Source organism: Salvelinus fontinalis, chromosome 15, assembly GCF_029448725.1.
Source record: "Salvelinus fontinalis isolate EN_2023a chromosome 15, ASM2944872v1, whole genome shotgun sequence".
Classification (NCBI taxonomy): domain Eukaryota; kingdom Metazoa; phylum Chordata; class Actinopteri; order Salmoniformes; family Salmonidae; genus Salvelinus; species Salvelinus fontinalis.
Window position 1 is genome coordinate 46,268,995 of NC_074679.1, and position 18,534 is coordinate 46,287,528.

At 41.0% G+C, this 18,534-nt stretch overlaps 1 protein-coding gene across 17 annotated transcripts in view; it reads right to left on the minus strand.

The window, feature by feature from the left end:
• The window catches only part of LOC129812062 (gephyrin-like), a 113,777-nt gene extending 99,584 nt beyond the window's left edge, over positions 1-14,193 (minus strand). For 7 of the 17 annotated variants that reach the window (XM_055863974.1, XM_055863981.1, XM_055863980.1 and 4 more), the window contains exon 1: positions 14,074-14,193. In XM_055863974.1, coding sequence (XP_055719949.1) covers positions 14,074-14,137 — 64 coding nt within the window. In that variant the 5' untranslated portion in view covers positions 14,138-14,193. The remainder of the gene's footprint in view (positions 1-14,073) is intronic. The other 10 variants (XM_055863986.1, XM_055863984.1, XM_055863982.1 and 7 more) reach the window with 3 other exon arrangements.
• Between the last annotated feature and the right edge of the window lie 4,341 nt (positions 14,194-18,534).

Genomic DNA, 18,534 nt, shown 5'->3' on the forward strand with positions numbered 1-18,534 from the left:
GTAAAAATATTTATCAACTTGGTGATATTTCTATAAAATGACAGTATGCTGCTGTAATCTGATTTGAATTACAGTAAAATCTTGTATAATTTTGAACTGTGACCAAAATTGGGACTCAACTTTAAATGAGATTTAAACTAATAACCACTTGCTTGCTACCAACCTGTAATGTCCTGCTACAGTGCAGCTACACCACCAGATCTGTGAGCACAAAACATATGGCCACAGACTTATTGGCAAAAATGCATTTCTGCACTTTACCAAAAGCTGCCCAGATTCAAGTAAATAATTGTACAATTATCACCACCAGCATTACATCAACATAAAACTAGCAGTGATCAAGGACACTTGACAGAGTACACAATAATTCTTTGTGGATTTAAACTTGCAAACTCTTGGTTGGGAGTGCCTCGTTCTTTCTGCAGTGCCACCAGGTTCATACTTATTACTTGGAACATATTAACACAGTCTCAAAAAATAAGGGTATGGTTAGGGACAGTGTAGTTCCCTGGGGTACAAAAAGGGAAACTTCTCATCTACACATATAAACTCACATGGTACAGTTCGGTACCTTGTAGGTATGGGACATTTTTCTACCCATTGTATTGAATAGAAGGTACGCTCATCACTGCGCTTTAAAATATAGCTCGGGGCAATGTACTGGTTGGGGCTCATTAGCAAATCTGAGGGTGTGGTAAAACAAATGTGTGTTTGTGCCAACCGTCAGTGGAAGTGTTGGAACAGTTTGAGTGTTATGCTGATGCAAGTTGAGCAACTGTTCTGCAAACTTTAAGAGAATGTTCCAATAATAAGCTGCACTGTAAAGAGGTTAATACATTTATTTATAACTTAATGGCAACTTGTTGCTGTGAATTTGTCAATTCTTAACTGGAAACTACTAGTCAGTAAGTTATAATAAAAAGGTCACAATAACATACTGACAAAACATTGCCAGTAACCTACAAGACACTTGCTGTCACTAGCAATCCTTGCCAGTAACCTACTGTGCCTTCACTGACATTTCTGTTGACAACATGCACATTACTTGCTGATTGGCAGCATACTGTAGCAGCGTCAGCCTTTCAGAAGATTGCAGGAGTGGCTTATTTGAGGTGTCGCTTCAGCTAGCTCTTTTTGGTCTCCCATGAGAGGGAAAGTCATCCCAGTTAATGTGTTCTGTTGTATTCTGTTCATAAACATTAAGCTTGTACACTGTCAGTGCATGTGATACCAAAGAGCCATGTTATTGTAATACTCACTTTCCTACCAGACAGTCAGGTCAGTGAACGGGCAGATAAGCAACAGTAAATTACTGTGAATTTCACAATAACCCACATGCAATTACTTAATAGTAAGTTATTGAAAAATAAACATTAACTTCCAATGAAACAGCTGCCATTTAATATTTTGGAATTAGAACAGTAACCTCTAAATAGTGCAGCTCTTGATTGCCACAAGTTCTAACAAAGATTGCAGAAATGACAGCATCAAAAGTGGTGCTCAAACATCAACATAACAATAAAATCGATATTAGCTAAAAATGCCAACATCGGCCTGATGTCTAGTTTAACGCTGATGTGCAAAACCGATGTCAAGGCTGAAGTGCAAACAAAATCTCCACCCCGCTGACCCCCAACACTGGGGCACCACAAGGGTGCGTTCTCAGCCCTCTCCAGTACTCCCTGTTCACCCATAACTGCGTGGCCATGTACACCTCCAACTCAATCATCAAGTTTGCAGACGACACTACAGTAGTAGGCTTGATTACCAACAACGACGAGACGGCCTACAGGGAGGTGAGGGCCCTCGGAGTGTGGTGTCAGGAAAATAACCACTCACTCAACAAAACAAAGAAGATAATCGTGGACTTCAGGAAACAGCAGCGGGAACATCCCCCCATCCATGTCGATGGGACAGTAGTGGAGAAGGTGGAAAGCTTCAAGTTCCTTGGCGTACACATCACAGACAAACTGAAATGGTCCACCGCACAGCAACCTCAGGAGGCTGAAGAAATTTGACTTGTCGCCAAAAACACTCAAACTTTTACAGATGCACAAATCGAGAGCATCCTGTCGGGCTGTATCACCACCTGGTATGGCAACTGCTCCGAACCACAACCGCAAGGCTCTTCAGAGGGGTAATGCGGTCTGCACAACGCATCACCGGGAGCAAACTAGCTGCCCTCCAGGACACCTACCACACCCAATGTCACAGGAAGGCCAAAAAGATCATCAAGGACAACCACCACCCGAGCCACTGCATGTTCACCCCGCTATCATCCAGAAGGCAAGGTCAGTACAGGTGCATCAAGGCTGGGGCCGAGAGGCTAAAAAACAGCTTCTACCTCAAGGCCATCAGACTGTTAAACAGCCGTCACTAACATTAAGTGGATGCTGCCAACATACAGACTCAAATCTCAGGCCACTTTAATAAAAGGTATCACTAGTCACTTTAACCTGTTGAGGATGGGGGCGCTGTTGTCACTATTTATGCTAATCGTGTAATTTTTGAAACGGCTTCCCACAAAATTCTTGATCGTACAATATGCATATTATTATTATTATTGGATAGAAAACAGTCTATAGTTTCTATAGGAGTTGAAATTTTGTCTCTAAGTGGAACAGAACCCATTCTACAGCAATTTCCCTGACATGGAGTCAGATTTCAGAAATGTTGGCCCCTGATCTGGAGTCAGTTAAAAGGCCGCAGTTATTGCTATGAGTATACGGACACTGCTTACGTCTTCCCCTGGATGCCTTTACGTGATGACGATTTGAATGGGGTCGATTGCGCGTTCACAGGCACTATAAATTAAAAAACCCTGTAGCTAGCAAGTCTTTTCTTGGTGCGTAACGCGCGTGGAGGACACCGACCCGCTCCTGTTCCAAGCATTAGTGTTGGGAGTAATCTTTCTCCGGTCATGTTAAGACTCGTTATAGGAGTTAAAAACATCATAAGGTAGTTAATTTAAAGCGTTTTATAGCAATTTATATCCGTTTAGTGCGATTTTGGGACATTTATTTCTGAAACGCTGTGAATTGCTGGGCACGCTTCCAGTTCATCCCGAACGCAGTTGGCATTTCCACATGGCAAGAGGACAGCTTTCCACCAAAAGACGATTAGACCCAAGAAAGGATCCTTTGCCCAAGATACTGATGGAAGAACAGCTCAAAGTAGGACATTTTTATTATGATAAATCGTGTTTGTCGAAAAATGTTAGTGGCTTAGGACGCCATGTTTTTTGACGTAGCTTCGCTTGGCGCAAACTGTATTGAAAAGTAAGGATAATTTAAAAAATGTAATTCCGCGATTGTATTAAGAATTAAATTGTCTATCAATCCCTGTCCACCCTATATTTTTTAGTCACGTTTATGAGTATTTATGTATAAGAGTAGATCACTGTCTAATACATTTCACATTGTCTAACCATGATTTTGGTGGCTAAATATAAACATTTTCGATCAAACTCTATATGGATTGTGTAATATGATGTTACAGGAGTGTCATCTGAAGAATTCTGAGAAGGTTAGTGAAAAAATTAATATATTTTGGCGATGTTGACGTTATCGCTCTCTTTGGCTAGAATCAATGCTCTGGTAATGTTTGTACATGTGGTATGCTAATATAACGATTTATTGTGTTTTCGCTGTAAGACACTTAGAAAATCTGAAATATTGTCTGTATTCACAGGATCTGTGTCTTTCGATTAGTGTATGCTGTGTATTTTTACGAAATGTTTGATGATTAGTAAGTAGGTACACACGTTGCTCTATGTAGTTATTCTAGTCCATTTGTGACGGTGGGTGCAATTGTAACCTATGCCATCTACCTGAAATATGCACTTTTTTCTAACAAAACCTATCCCATACCATAAATATGTTATCAGACTGTCATCTGATGAGTTTTTTTCTTGGTTAGGGGCTATAAATATCTTAGTTTAGCCGAATTGGTGATAGCTACTGGTGTTGGTGGAAAAATAAAAGATGGTGGATTATGCTAATGTGTTTTTAGGTAATAGATGTACATCTTTACATTGTGTCTTCCCTGTAAAACATTTTAAAAATCGGACATGTTGGCTGGATTCACAAGATCTGTGTCTTTCATTAGCTGTATTGGACTTTAATGTGTGAAAGTTAAATATTTAAAAAAAAAATAAAAAAAATTGAATTTCGCGGCACTGGTTTTTCAGTGGGGGTGGGGGGGGGGGGGGGGGGAGTGCCGCTAGCGGCACCCTCATCCTAGACAGGTTAAATAACGCCACTTTAATAATGTCTAAATATCCTACATTACTCATCTCATATGTATATTCTATACCATCTACCACTGCATCTTGCCTATGCCGCATGGCCATCACTCATCCATATGTTTATATTTACACTACCGTCCAAAAGTTTGGGGTCACTTAGAAATGCCCTTGTTTTCGAAAGAAAAGCAATTTTTTTGTCCAATAAAATAACATCAAATTGATCAGAAATACAGTGTAGACATTGTTAATGTTGTAAATTACTATTGTAGATGGAAACGGCTGATTTTGAATGAAATATCTACAGTTGTGGTCAAAAGTTGAGAATGACACAAATATTAGTTAACACAAATATTAGTTTTAACAAAGTCTACTGACTCAGTTTGTATGATGGCAATTTGCATATAGTCTAGAATGTTATGAAGAGTGATCACACGAATTGCAATTAATTGCAAAGTCCCTCTTTGCCATGTAAATTAAATGAATCCCCAAAAAAACATTTCCACTGCATTACAGCCTTGCCACAAAAGGACCAGCTGACATCATGTCAGTGATTATCTCGTTAACACAGGTGTGAGTTTTGACGAGGACAAGGCTGGAGATCACTCTGTCATGCTGATTGAGTTTGAATAACAGACTGGAAGCTTCAAAAGGAGGGTGGTGCTTGGAATCATTGTTCTTCCTCTGTCAACCATGGTTATCTGCAAGGAAACACGTGCCGTCATCATTGCTTTGCACAAAAAGGGCTTCACAGGCAAGGATATTGCTGCCAGTAAGATTGCACGCAAATCAACCATTTATCGGATCATCAAGAACTTCAAGGAGAGTGGTTCAATTGTTGTGAAGAAGGCTTCAGGGCACCCAAGAAAGTCCAGCAAGCGCCAGGGCTGTCTCCTAAAGTTGATTCAGCGGCGGGATCGGGGCACCACCAGTACAGAGCTTGCTCAGGAATGGCAGCAGGCAGGTATGAGCGCATCTGCACGCACAGTGAGGCGAAGATTTTGGAGGATGGCCTGGTGTCAAGAAGGGCAGCAAAGAAGCCACTTTTCTCCAGGAAAAACATCAGGGACAGATTGATATTCTGCAAAAGGTACAGAGATTGGACTGCTGAGGACTGGGGTAAAGTAATTTTCTCTGATGAATCCCCTTTCCGATTGTTTGGGGCATCCGGAAAAAAGCTTGTCCGGAGAAGACAAGGTGAGCGCTACCATCAGTCCTGTGTCATGCCAACAGTAAAGCATCCGGAGACCATTCATGTGCGGGGTTGCTTCTCAGCCAAGGGAGTGGGCTCACACAATTTTGCCTAAGAACACAGCCATGAATAAAGAATGGTACAAACACATCCTCCGAGAGGAACTTCTCCCAACCATCCAGGAACAGTTTGTGACGAACAATGCCTTTTCCAGCATGATGGAGCACCTTGCCATAAGGCAAAAGTGATAACTATGTGGCTCGGGGAACAAAATATCGATATTTTGGGTCCATGGCCAGGAAACTCCCCAGACCTTAATCCCATTGAGAACTTGTGGTCAATCCTCAAGAGGCGGGTGGACAAACAAAAACCCACAAATTCTGACAAACTCCAAGCATTGATTATGCAAGAATGGACTACCATCAGTCAGGATGTGACCCAGAAGTTAATTGACAGCATGCCAGGGGCGGATTGCAGAAGTCTTGAAAAGAAGGGTCAACACTGCAAATATTGACTCTCTGCATCAACTTCATGTAATTGTCAATAAAAGCCTATGACACTTATGAAATGCTTGTAATTATACTTCAGTATTCCATAGTAACATCTGACAGAAATATCTAAAGACACTGAGGCAGCAGACTGTGAAAATGAATATTTGTGTCATTCTCAAAACTTTTGGCCACGACTGTACATAGGCATACAGAGGACCATTAGCAGCAACCATCACTCCTGTGTTCCAATGGCACGTTGTGTTAGCTAATCCAAGTTTTTCATTTTAAAAGGATAATTGATCATTAGAAAACCCTTTTGCAATTATGTTAGCACAGCTGAAAACTGTAGTCCTGATTAAAGAAGCAATAAAACTGGCTGACTAGTTGAGTATCTGGAGCAGCATCATTTGTGGGTTCGAATACAGGCTCAAAATGGCCAGAAACAAAGTACTTTCTTCTGAAACTCGTCAGTCTATTCTTGTTCTGAAAAATGAAGGCTATTCCATGCGAGAAATTGCCAAGAAACTGAAGATCTCGTACAACGCCGTGTACTACTCCCTTCACAGAACAGCGCAAACTGGCTCTAACCAGAATAGAAAGAGGAGTGGGAGGCCCCGGTGCACAACTGAGCAAGAGGACAAGTCCATTAGTCTAGTTTGAGAAACAGATGCCTCAGAAGTCCTCAACTGGCAGCTTCATTAAATAGTACCCGCAAAACACCAGTCTCAACGTCAACAGTGAAGAGGATACTGGACTCCTGGTTGAGACTGAACAAATGAACAACGAAACAGCACAGCAAGTAAGGGAAAGAAATAGGTTTTGATTATGTTTTACTGGTAATGGGGACATACGTAAATGTCAACAATATAACTTTTTGGTCAGTGTGTGTTTCAACTATTTAACTGGACTAGAATGCTTAAAAAGGCCACAACAAATGTTAAATTAATCGGTATCGGGGTTTTTTGGCAAGGAAAATATAATATCGGTGCATCCCTATTTGAGAGTAGTGGATATATATTCTTGATAAAAAAATAACTATCTTGTGGAACTGCTGAGACATTAATGCACTCCAGACCAAAAGGTTGCAAGTTCAAATCCTGAGAGCATTTATGCACACATAGGCCTAGATTCTAAATCAGATCTGCACCAGCTATGTGGGTTTCAGCAATCGCGTGTTTACATTTGATTTAATCTTGAATTTAACGTCAAGTGTCCCTGAGCACAGCTACTTATTCATTGGTGTTGTCAGACAATTGCATGATTAATTACTTGAAACTGCAGAAAAATGCAGAAATGTATGCTGAAGTGAAAATGCACGGGTGCCAATATATCCTCCAAACACCGTCTTCGCGGGCATTATCACTTTTATACAACATATTCAAATAACAATTGACATATTTTCATTAAAAACATTATTTTGATTAATTTATTCATACTATTTCATCCTTCGACAAGATATAGTTCCAACACAAATCTAGGGTTACTACCCAAGCCGGTTGGTCGTTAGTTCTATCGGTTCGGTTGCCAGAGACCCGATTCAGTTGTTCAGTCTTTTTGTTCTGCATCTATGGACGCGACCCAGTTGTTTCTTCATAAATGTTCCATTGTCATACCTGCTGGCAACATTCTTTCCCCTTCTTTGCTAGGTGGCTAACTTGCAGTCACATCAAAAAGTGCAGCCTGAATAACAGCAAAGTAGCTGCATTTGAATTGGTTCAAGCTGTATTCTAGTGACATTTGGATACATCTATAACAATGAGCAAATGAGGTGCGATTTCGCTTGGCATTGAGAATGTGCTCACTCGTCAGGACACTGTTGTTCAGAGGAGCTAGTCAACAACACAGCTAACACAATCACTTCAAACTGCAGCAAGAAAGACTGCAAATTAGCTGCGTCTCATTTGACCTTTTCTCAATTGACTTTTTTTTTTGTATATATATCCATAAAAATGACGCCAGCTGATTCATGATTTAGACCGGTTGAGAAACGCTGCCTGCCTTTGTCTCATCACATTCATTACTATGGGACAGCAGTTAATCGAATTTCAATATCGACACAAATGTTGCAAATGTTGGAGAGACAGCAAGGTTTAGACAAATCTCCACTTTTGAAAATGAGATGTTAGTCCAAAAGAAATAGTAAAGATCAAGTTTATAACTTGCCTGGCTGGGTTGATGAGACAGTGGATTGCGCAGTCAGATGGAACAGAGTAAAGAGGCATTTTAACATCATAGATTTAGTCGGTGGTAACTTGTAGAATAGACACCGGCTGGAATGCGGTTTTAATCGATCAGCATTCTGGATTAGACCCACAAATGGGAGCTGAACCAAGGCACCCAGCAGCCAACACCAGACAAACATTAACCCATACATTCATAGGAGTATGATCTATGAACTTTAATCCAATGACAGGTACCCTATGAAAATTCCCCACCAGATCTAGATGAAAACTATAAGAGATGTACCTCCCTTTACTTCAAACATAGCTAGGCACAGAAGGCTATATAACAAAGCTCTACTATGCTTCTTCAAGAGGCACCTTGGTACTAGTGACTGACCTTAGTGACAAAACAATATCCCATCAGATCCCATTAGACCATGTAAAGTTGATGTAAGTTTGATGTAAGGTTGGATGACTCCCTGTAGAGTGGGACTTGGCAGAATCTGAGGCCACTCGGTGACACAGCTCTGTAATTCCTAAAAGGGTGTCAACATGAGCTCTAGATTGAATTAGCTGCCTACCGGTGTCCACTTCTCCGCAGCCTCCTCTTCTCAGCCAGCCAGGGTTTATAGGGCTTACATTTACAATATCTGATCACAGATCAGCCAAGTATTTCCTCTGGAAAAATGTGTAGCAGTGGGGGAAAGGTTGAAAGGGAGATCCCTCCCGTTCTTGTTTTGGGGTTCCGGGGTTCCCCCCCAGATACGTTTTATGTAGAAGGACTGAGAAGCTCAATTCGTGACTTTTTAAAGGGTCATTCTAATCCAAAACAAATTAAAATAAAACTGTGCTGACATCTAAAATAAAATGTCCACCTCCAGAAATGAGCCCAATAACATATTGGTAAAACATTGGAACATGCATGTAGCCTATGCATGGTTCATATGATCAGGTATGCTATTAGCAATAAGCATTATCACCTGTAGCACAACTGATGCAGCATTATGGGTATAAACAAATAGGCTGAATCATAGGGTTGCCTATCATCTCATAGAGGTCTCTCTAAGATAATTGTGTAGTTTAGAGTAATTTCGAGGTTACCTAGCCAGCTATCGAGGTTACCTAGCCAGCTACTTTCAAACAACGTCAACAACGCAGCCACTGCTAGCTGCATTTACCCTATAAGGCTAATCATTAGCTAGATCCCAAATGTAATCTTTTAATTAGTTAGCATCCTATTGATTCATTTGATGTCCCAAAAATGTGCATAAACACAGTGATGTACGCCCGCCTGTACTTCTTACAAAAACCACTATTTTTTCTCCCACTTTCCCTGGTTGCCACTACTCTTGCCTGACTAAAAATGTAATGGGTCTTATCACAATTTAAGTCACTACAGAAAAAAATGGAGGTAAAGTCACATTTTACCCCAAGTTACCCTACAACTGACCTGTGTTACATTTAGCCCTACTCTCCCCTATGCATTCAAGGCGATTGCGGAGCAGTAACGTGCTTAACCATGACACTACTAAAAACTCTGGGTTTAAAATGGTGCAGTTCTCACATATTTACAAATTTATAAAGAAATAAAAGTAGGAATGGAATGCTGGGAACCTACTTTTTTTTTCTAAATTTTTTTTTTAACAAAGGCAATTAATACTGCAGTTTTCAGCCTCCCGAGTGGTGCAGTGGTCTAAGGCAGTGCTAGCTGTGCCACTAGAGATTCTGGGTTCGAGTACAGGCTCTGTCGCAGCCGGCCGCAACCGGGAAACTCATGGGGCGGCGCACAATTGGCCCAGCGTCACCCTGGTTAGGGGAGAGTTTGGCCTGCAGGGACGTCCTTGTCCCATCGCGCACTTGTGACTCCTGTGGCGGGACGGGCGCAGTGCACGCTGACACGGTCGCCAGGTGTACGGTGTTTCCTCCGAAACATTAGTGCGGCTGGCTTCCGGGCTAAGTGGGCATTGTGTCAAGAAGCAGTGCCGCTTGGGTTGTGCTTGGGCTGTGTGGTTGGGTTGTGTGTTTCGGAGGGCTCTTGACCTTCACCTCTCCCGAGTCTATACGGGAGTTACAGAGGTGAGACAATACTAACTACCAATTGGATACCACGAAATTGGGGAGAAAAAAAATTATAAATCTGCTGTTTACCCCGCAATTGCAAGAATTGTTGTGCTTTGATTGCAGGTTGCATTCATGCAGAATGCAGGTTTCCCTCCCTATGGCATGCGTAGCTTGAATGCACCTCGAGAGGAATGTTTCTCTCTCATAAAACACACAAGCCGACTAGGTAAATAGTCTATTCTACTAAGGGGTTGTCTGATTTTTCAAATTATTACTAGTTTTGTTTGCTGAGGAAAAGTAAATGTGGACTGTAAAGTCAAAGTGCACCTTGACAGAAATATTTGTTTATGTTTAATATTTTCGGGGCATGGCGGCAATGATTTTCCTGTGGCGCAGCGGCAGTTAAACGAGTGCAGCGGAAACCTGGATCAGCCAACAAGGGCTTTAGAAAGGTGTTACACAGTTATCACAGATCTGTGGAGTATTGAGTGTCCAAACAGACAAGATGCCACAGAGGTGTCCACTGTCACCACGTTCCCCCACCTCATCAACGCTAACTTCTTTCATTGCTTGCTGACAGACTTGAGTTGGTTATTCAAGGTAATTTGTCTACTATGTTTCAAAAGGCTTATAGTCCTTGTAAAAAGGTTGAACACAGGCAACCCTTCTGCTCTTTTCACAAATAGGAGATATGGTGATTTCAACAGGGGACACGCCAAGGAGGCTGTTTGCAAAGGCAGGGGAGAGAGGGAAAGCAGAGACTGAGTATACAGCCTTGCGTGGTGTAGCATTAAGAGTGTGGTTGTGATCAGTGCTTTGAACAGCACAGAGACAGGGGCTGTCAGACAGACGCTCTACTCTACTCTGCTCTGTTCACCCTGAAATAATATTTGATGCCAGCCGCAGCTCCTTTGAATGCAACTTTGGAAACCAAAAGAAGAAAATAACTTTTTTGAAAAGGTATTTAGTTTCTGTTTCTCACCCCAACTTAGTTTTTTCTTTATCAAAGACAATATCGTCACAAAATGTTAAATAATTCACCGACAAACTGCAGAACTACTATGAGGCTAGACAAAAAAGGTGACACGCAGATCGGCCGGACAGTCAAACAGACAGCACAATTGCTAAGTCCCATCACACATCTCCCCCCCAAAAAATAAATGAAGCACACCACACAGATCAGCTTAAACACACAAACACCTGCGAGGACAATACCATAGCTGCCACTAGACACACACAGGCGCACACACACTCACACCTGACAAGGTCCACTTTCATAGCTGCCAGGGCGCTAGACACACAGCAGGAGGGTAAACAGGAGTAGTGGTTTCACTACAACACAGGGCCTGTCTCTCTCTGGCACATAGACTGATACTGTACTGACTGGCTGGTAGGATATCTGGTACTTTTATCTGCCCAATACACACTGTCAGTCCTAATACACACTGTCAGTCCGCTCACCACGACCACACACACAGGCATACCCCACACACAAACACTTGATAATAATAAATCAGTCATAGTAAACTCTTATTTGAAAACACAGGCCTACTGTTATCTAATTGAGAACATACAGTTGTCTAAAATTGGTCCAGACTCGACCGATACAGTAACTTCTGAAGCCCCTGCCCATAGACTGTATATAAAAGCTGCCCACACACACACACACACAATTCTGACGGGCTCAGTTTGCCTGTTATAGAAAGGGAGAGAAATAGTGTAGTCTGCCACAAAAGTGAGATCTCGCACTGAACCCTTCCATTGACATTTTTCAGTGAGAGGCTTCACAGAGAGAATCCTGAAATCTCTATTTGAGGAAAGACCATACAACAGAGAAGATAGGACAGATGGAATTTCATGTAGGGGGGGGAAAAATAGCCATTTCAGCTTAAAGTTTGTGTTCACCTTTTCAACTAGGCCCATCTCTAGACACTATGACAATCATTCACAATAATCAACAGTAAAATAATTACAGTAGTAGTCAAAGTGGTAACCTATATTAGTATTTTTTAATTGAATGCAAAATACAAAAACCTAATAGTTTGTAATAACTGGTGGACTCTGGAATGGCTGAAGGTCAAAGGTAACAAATGTATTTGCTTATTTTTAGACCTATTGTTTGGAACAATATACAGTACTATTCCAACACATAACATTTCCAGAGTGGGCTCCCTGATACTTTCAATGATATGACCCATGCTATATATATAAATTGACGCTATAGGTAATTAACCAATCAAAGCCCTCCTTTAGGATCGCACATTCAGCAAATTTATCAGCAGAGGGAGTTCCCTTTAAATCCATTTTGTTGGTGGCGCTCATAAAATGTATAAAAACTTCAGAATTAGCAGAAATCCCACTCTGGAAATGTGATGGACTTGTCTAGTATATTGTTACAATCAATTTGTCTTCAAGTGAACAAAATCAAAAAGGGTAGTTTTGATGTTGAATAAATGAATGTGAACATTTGTATTTGAGAATCCAGATATAGGTCTATTCTATATGATCGAGCACATTTATAAGGAGTAGGCGATGACACTAAGATGTATGCATCATAGGGTCTTACGGGAGCCCACATTCATCATGATTTTCTCAAACATGGTTTGTTTTACAAATGTAAAAAGCATTCCCGGACATACTTATTCTCAATGAAATGTCTATTTGAAAATTGCCAGAACAATCGGAGATATACAAAATATGTTCTGCTCCAGCTGGCATGGATTCGCCCTGTAACATTACATGTCATTGGGGAAACCCCTACGCCCCACCCAACCTATCAAAATCCAAAAAGTCCAGGATATTGCTCGAACAAACCGCCGCACGGACATTTAGGTTGAATGCATTCAGTTGTGCAACTGACTAGGTATCCCTCCCGACTTCAATGAACAGCGCCTACCCCGAAACTAGGGGGCGGGGTACTCGTGTGTGATAGCAATCTAACTACTGCAGAGGACCTATGTCAAAACAGTGTGTGTACTTATGTGCACAGAGGCAGCGGAACGCCAATGTTGACCGACGGAGTAATCGTTAAGCCATTATTCTTGCCATAAAAGGATCCGGTGAGTGGGACAGGGATAGCAAGTCCCAACTCAGTAGAATTTAAAATAAACCACGATTATACTCCACGGCAAGCTATACGGACTACAGCTGCACCAAAATAGAGCTCCATTTTGTCATGCATCCAAATAAGATGTATTTCAACAGTCATCTGTATTGGTTGGCCTATATAACTAGCAATCTGAATAAATCCGACAGAAATTTTAAATGGCACGCTCGAGTACAAAATTACATCGCAAGCGCCCCACACTAAAAACGAGCCAATCTGAAATATAATCGCCTATTTTCCAAATTATTAACAATACTAATTTAGCAAGCAACATCAATTAATTGAGTAACCGTATAGCTTAGCAAACATGCCGAAAATAAGATAATGTTAGAATTTATTCTCATTAATTTAAATATAATATTCGAGTCGGTGACACTGACAGAATCTGGCTCGTGCTGGTCTGCTTTGCCAGGCTAGCTGCAGCTTGCGTACAAGACATGAATTATTCAAATCAAAAAACTGTTTTCTACACAGCGAGAAAATGCTGCAAGTTACACCTTCATGAAAATATATTTTATTTATTGTATAAAAACCATTGAAAAGGTGCAAATGACAAAAAAAAACATATACAGAGGAAAACATCTGTAAATCACTAGGAGTATAGGAGTCGAGGAATACCGTCAAGCACTAATGTTACAGTAGCGAGCTAACGTTAACCGTTTGACAGGCTAGAGAAGCCGATGCAAGACAGCCACAACTCATCTAGCTAGCTGGCCACAACCCTGTAGAGAGCAAGACAGCACGGACAATCACATAAAATGAACACACAAAGGTAGCCGGAGATGGCATCAAACGATTTAGATATATTTAGAAATTACCCGTTAGAATTCCGACTCGAATTTGGTGGTCGTGGTTGGTTAAAATCATCCCTTCCGACGCCATGTTTACCACCGCTCTCGCCCGCACTGAGGATCCAGAGAGAATCGACAGCAGAGCACATCGAACGAGAGGAGGGGGCGGGATGAGGAATATATGAGGTTTTCACTAGTTACCACAGCCACAAAGTATTTTTAAAAATCGCTATATCGTAGAAAATTAATGAAAACAAAAATGTGCCTTTTGGTCTTAATTTAAGGTTAGGGTTAGGTATACGGTTACCAGTATTTTCAAGGTTAGGGTTAAGCTTAGGTTTATTTTAAGAAGAAAATATGTATAAATGGGCGGGGTTTATGACTTTGTGTATGTGGTAACTAGTGACGACCAAGCCAACCAGGCAGGAGAAGCCGAGTTCAGACCATGCAGAAACACGATGTTCATAGGTACATTTATATTTAGAACTAACCCACACTTCTTTACTGTGCGTGGGCGCTCAGAAATGAGTGTAAATATACAGTATATGCGTGCATTATTGCGGAAATCCTTACAAGTAGGCTGTATTCGAAATGGGAGGTGCTTACAGGCCTAATGCGCATAATCAATTACCTTAGTGGTCTCCTCGCTGAGTGTACTATTGTTTTTTCCAACAGGCCTGGGATATTATGGCACAGTTGGTAGGTATCGCCGAGTCACTGGGCTGCATGTGAGAAATACTACAGTTTCTTCACAGCTAGCTACAACGCATGTACTACTGTTTCTCAGTGGTGTAGTGGTACCTGGAGAAATGGGTATAACCTACTATATTTTGCTAACATCTTACCAAACGGCCTTCCTAGCGAAGGAAAGACGCCCCGAGTGAAAAATTCAGTTTTCCTATAGTTTTTGCAGGGTTTCACTGTCAAAATCGAACTTTTTTTTATATAGCAAAACAACAAAAATTGCGAACCTAGCAAGCTTAGGCTAGCTGTGTTTATGTACTGTACAACAAGGTAGGCCTACAGTGTACCTTTGATTTTGCTAAACAAATGTCCTCCCGATTAATACAAATCATCATGACGTAATTCTACCAGGTAGGTCTACTTTGCAGTCAATATTTAATTGCCAAAGTTTTTGGGGAATGGCTTTTGAAATGTTAATTCAAACAGTGCACGATGACAGAATTGCACATGGCAAATATTCAACCAAGACTTCGGACAAGTTTTTAAATACCTTGTTTGCAGACCCATTGTTGCCTTTTAGTTAGCATTTACTGGTAAACTCTTTAGAAAGAAGCTGTTATTTAGAACTGAAAAGGGTTCTTTGGGCTATGCCCATAGACAAACCAATTGAAGAACATAGGCTCTCCTAGTAATTTAATAGGATCTCTACGTCATAAACCCTCAAAAGTTACATAATGGGGCAAAAATTGCAGCCATCTTGGTCAGGGAGAAATCCCAAAACCAGTCTAATTAAAATGAGTGGCAGTAAATTAAAGGCATATGATATATCAGAAATTGTGTAATGGCATTACAGTCAACCTTAAACAGTATATAATTAATTATATGACAATAGTTATGCCACGTTTACTCCCTCTCCGGCCTCTAGCTCATCAGGCTGCTGATTATCCCGCACACCTGTCACCATCGTCTCATGACACTCACCTGGACTCCAACACCACCTTGATTATCTTCCCTATGTCTGTCACTCCCCTTGGTTCTTTTCTCAGTTGTTAATGACTCTGTTTCATGTCGGTGCGTTGTTTGTGTTTCATGTTCGTTGTGTCTTTATTTATTAAAACACTCACTCCCTGAACTTGCTTCCTGACTCTCATCGCACATGTTACAGTTTCTATGGATTTTATACCAATGTTCTGTGTAATAGCCTCAAATATATGTAAACAGACCATAAATGTCTTAGATTTTATTTTCTTGGAAAGCTGTAAGTGCTGTTATATGATACAATATCAGTACTTGTGTGTTTAAAACGTGTCTAACTCCTATCATCAACTGAATTGAGCCAGTCTATGGCTGTGTATAGAGTGCATTGTTTGAATTGAGTGTTAGCACAATGGCAGTTAATTTGAAAAATTACTGTAATCATTCCTCTTAAACTGTCTGGCTAGCGAACATACATACAGTGCGGATACATTTGTCACATTTATTGTTTTACACGTTATCTTATCACACCACTGACCAACATGGCTGACCTTTGGACCATCATAAGAAGGTTCATGTCCATTCTAGTATTCTAATTCCTATGTTGAATAACCCCTTTTGGTTCCATGTCGAATCCTTTTCAAAGAGGGTTCGACATGGAACCAAAAGGGCTTCTCCTATGGGGACAGCCGCAGAACCTTTTTGGAACCCTTTTTCGAATATTGTAGATATCATAAATTGAAACGTCCTTCCAACTTACCCGACCGACTACCAATGTTGTTCTTCTGTGAGCTGCTCCATGAGACAACCAGTTGAGAACTGCAGGCTCTGGCTGCCTGACATGATATTCCGCTGAAACTAGGAAATGTGTGCAGCTCCCATTAATATATTTCACCTGCTTTGCGTTTGTGTAGGCTACTTTGTGCATGATTTCTCTGTTGTTTTACATAATAGATATAGCGTATACCTCCACTACACTATTTTGATACGCATCAGTGGGGATAAAGAAGTGAGTATACGCAATTCCCACAGAAAAAAGTGGGTATTGGGCGTATACCTGGGTATAGTCCCCACAACACCACTTCTGTTTTTAGCATGGCCCCCACTCCAGATGATCCAGATGCCAACCCTCTATTGGCAGTGGGATAGTCTCTTGGGCATTTTGTGTGTGCAGAATCTCTTCTAAGATTGCTAAATAATAATAAAAACAAAATACTATTACCATTTTATTCCATGCTGTACTATAAAGTGCTACCCCGCCCATATAATAGGATCAATGGACTCTCAGAAGAAAAATACAGCCATTAGTATGAACTCATTGATGCTGCTGCCCCAACAGAGGTCATCCAAGAGTACTTGGTAACCTGATTACAAATCAGACCTGTCATGGTGGCTGTTCCTGTTCAGGCTCAAGATCAACAGAGGTGACTAATGGAGACTGGAGAGAAGCAAGGGTCTTCGGCCTGCCAGGAAGAGAAGGCTCCTGAGTCCTGATATCTCTCTTGTTTGGAGCCTGCCCAGAAACAGGGAATTATCATTCAGTTTGACCAGCCAGACATATTCCCTGGTTCACAAGAACAAGGCCATCTCTAGTCTTTGAAGTCACTATGCAACTTAAATAAAAGTTTCTTTGATGTGCCGAATATGTCCCTAGTTTGTTGCCGTAGAGAGATGGAACATCGGATGTTACCGGGGCAATATGTATTTGTGTTATAATTTTTAAAAATATGTTACGACAGGACACTGGATATAGAAATAGATAGACAGATAACAATTGACAATTTGGTGTGTTGCTGTATTTGTTTCTCTATCTAGTTCCCTTCCCCCTTCTCTTTCAATATTGGCGCAACACAATGGTTGCTCACCTACAGACCCAGATTCCAAACGGTAGTTTAGTTTACTGTAGCCCAGGGCCAGGCTCCTAATGTTAAAGTTTACCTTTGTCAAAAATTAAATGTGATTTTGCGTGTCTTTACTGTACATGTCCCACCTCACTAGTGAATTGTTATTAAATGTGGCCATGGATTGGAGAAATAGAACAAGATCCTAAATAATGGTTTATCCTCCATATGTAGGACTGACCATATGGGACTCTATCTATACGCAGAGAAACCCAGAAGCACTGAAGTGTATCTGCATAATTATCACCAGTGGAATACTACTGTACATTATGGGGTGTAAAATGTAAAAGCAGTGTGCCAGTAAAGGGTCTCCCAAGACACATACATGGCTCCTTACTTAACCCCTCTAATAGACCAAAATATAGGTAGTGTTACAAATGGCACCCTGTTCCCTATTATATAGTGCACTACTTTTGACCTGGGCCCATAGTAGTAGTGCATCACATCGGGAATAGGGTACCATTTGAGGGCACACATTGCTGTATGGTATTGTCCTCATCTTTACAGTGTCCACGTCGCTCTAGTTTCTCATCACTATATGTACTGAACTGCTTCAAATATTCAGTTGTTGGACTAATTGGAACACCTGTCTGCTATGTCTTTCAAAGTAGGGGAACATGGAAGGGACATCTAACAGTGTTGAGAGAGTGCAGGTTGAATTCTGATCAGCCACAGCCATACAGTAACAAAGTCCCATTGTCGAACTTAATGGATTTACTACAGAATAAAATAAACTCTTTCATGAATCAAAGAAAAATAAACAACAACAAAAATAGAATATATAAAAATACAAAATATATGAATAAGAAATAAAAGTCTTAACACTTGAAACCGAGGTAGAATTGAGAGGTCAAAGGCTAGATTTTACGTCACAAGGTTTTCACACGTAATAACCAGTCCTGTGCCAGACGACCACACTTGCCTCACA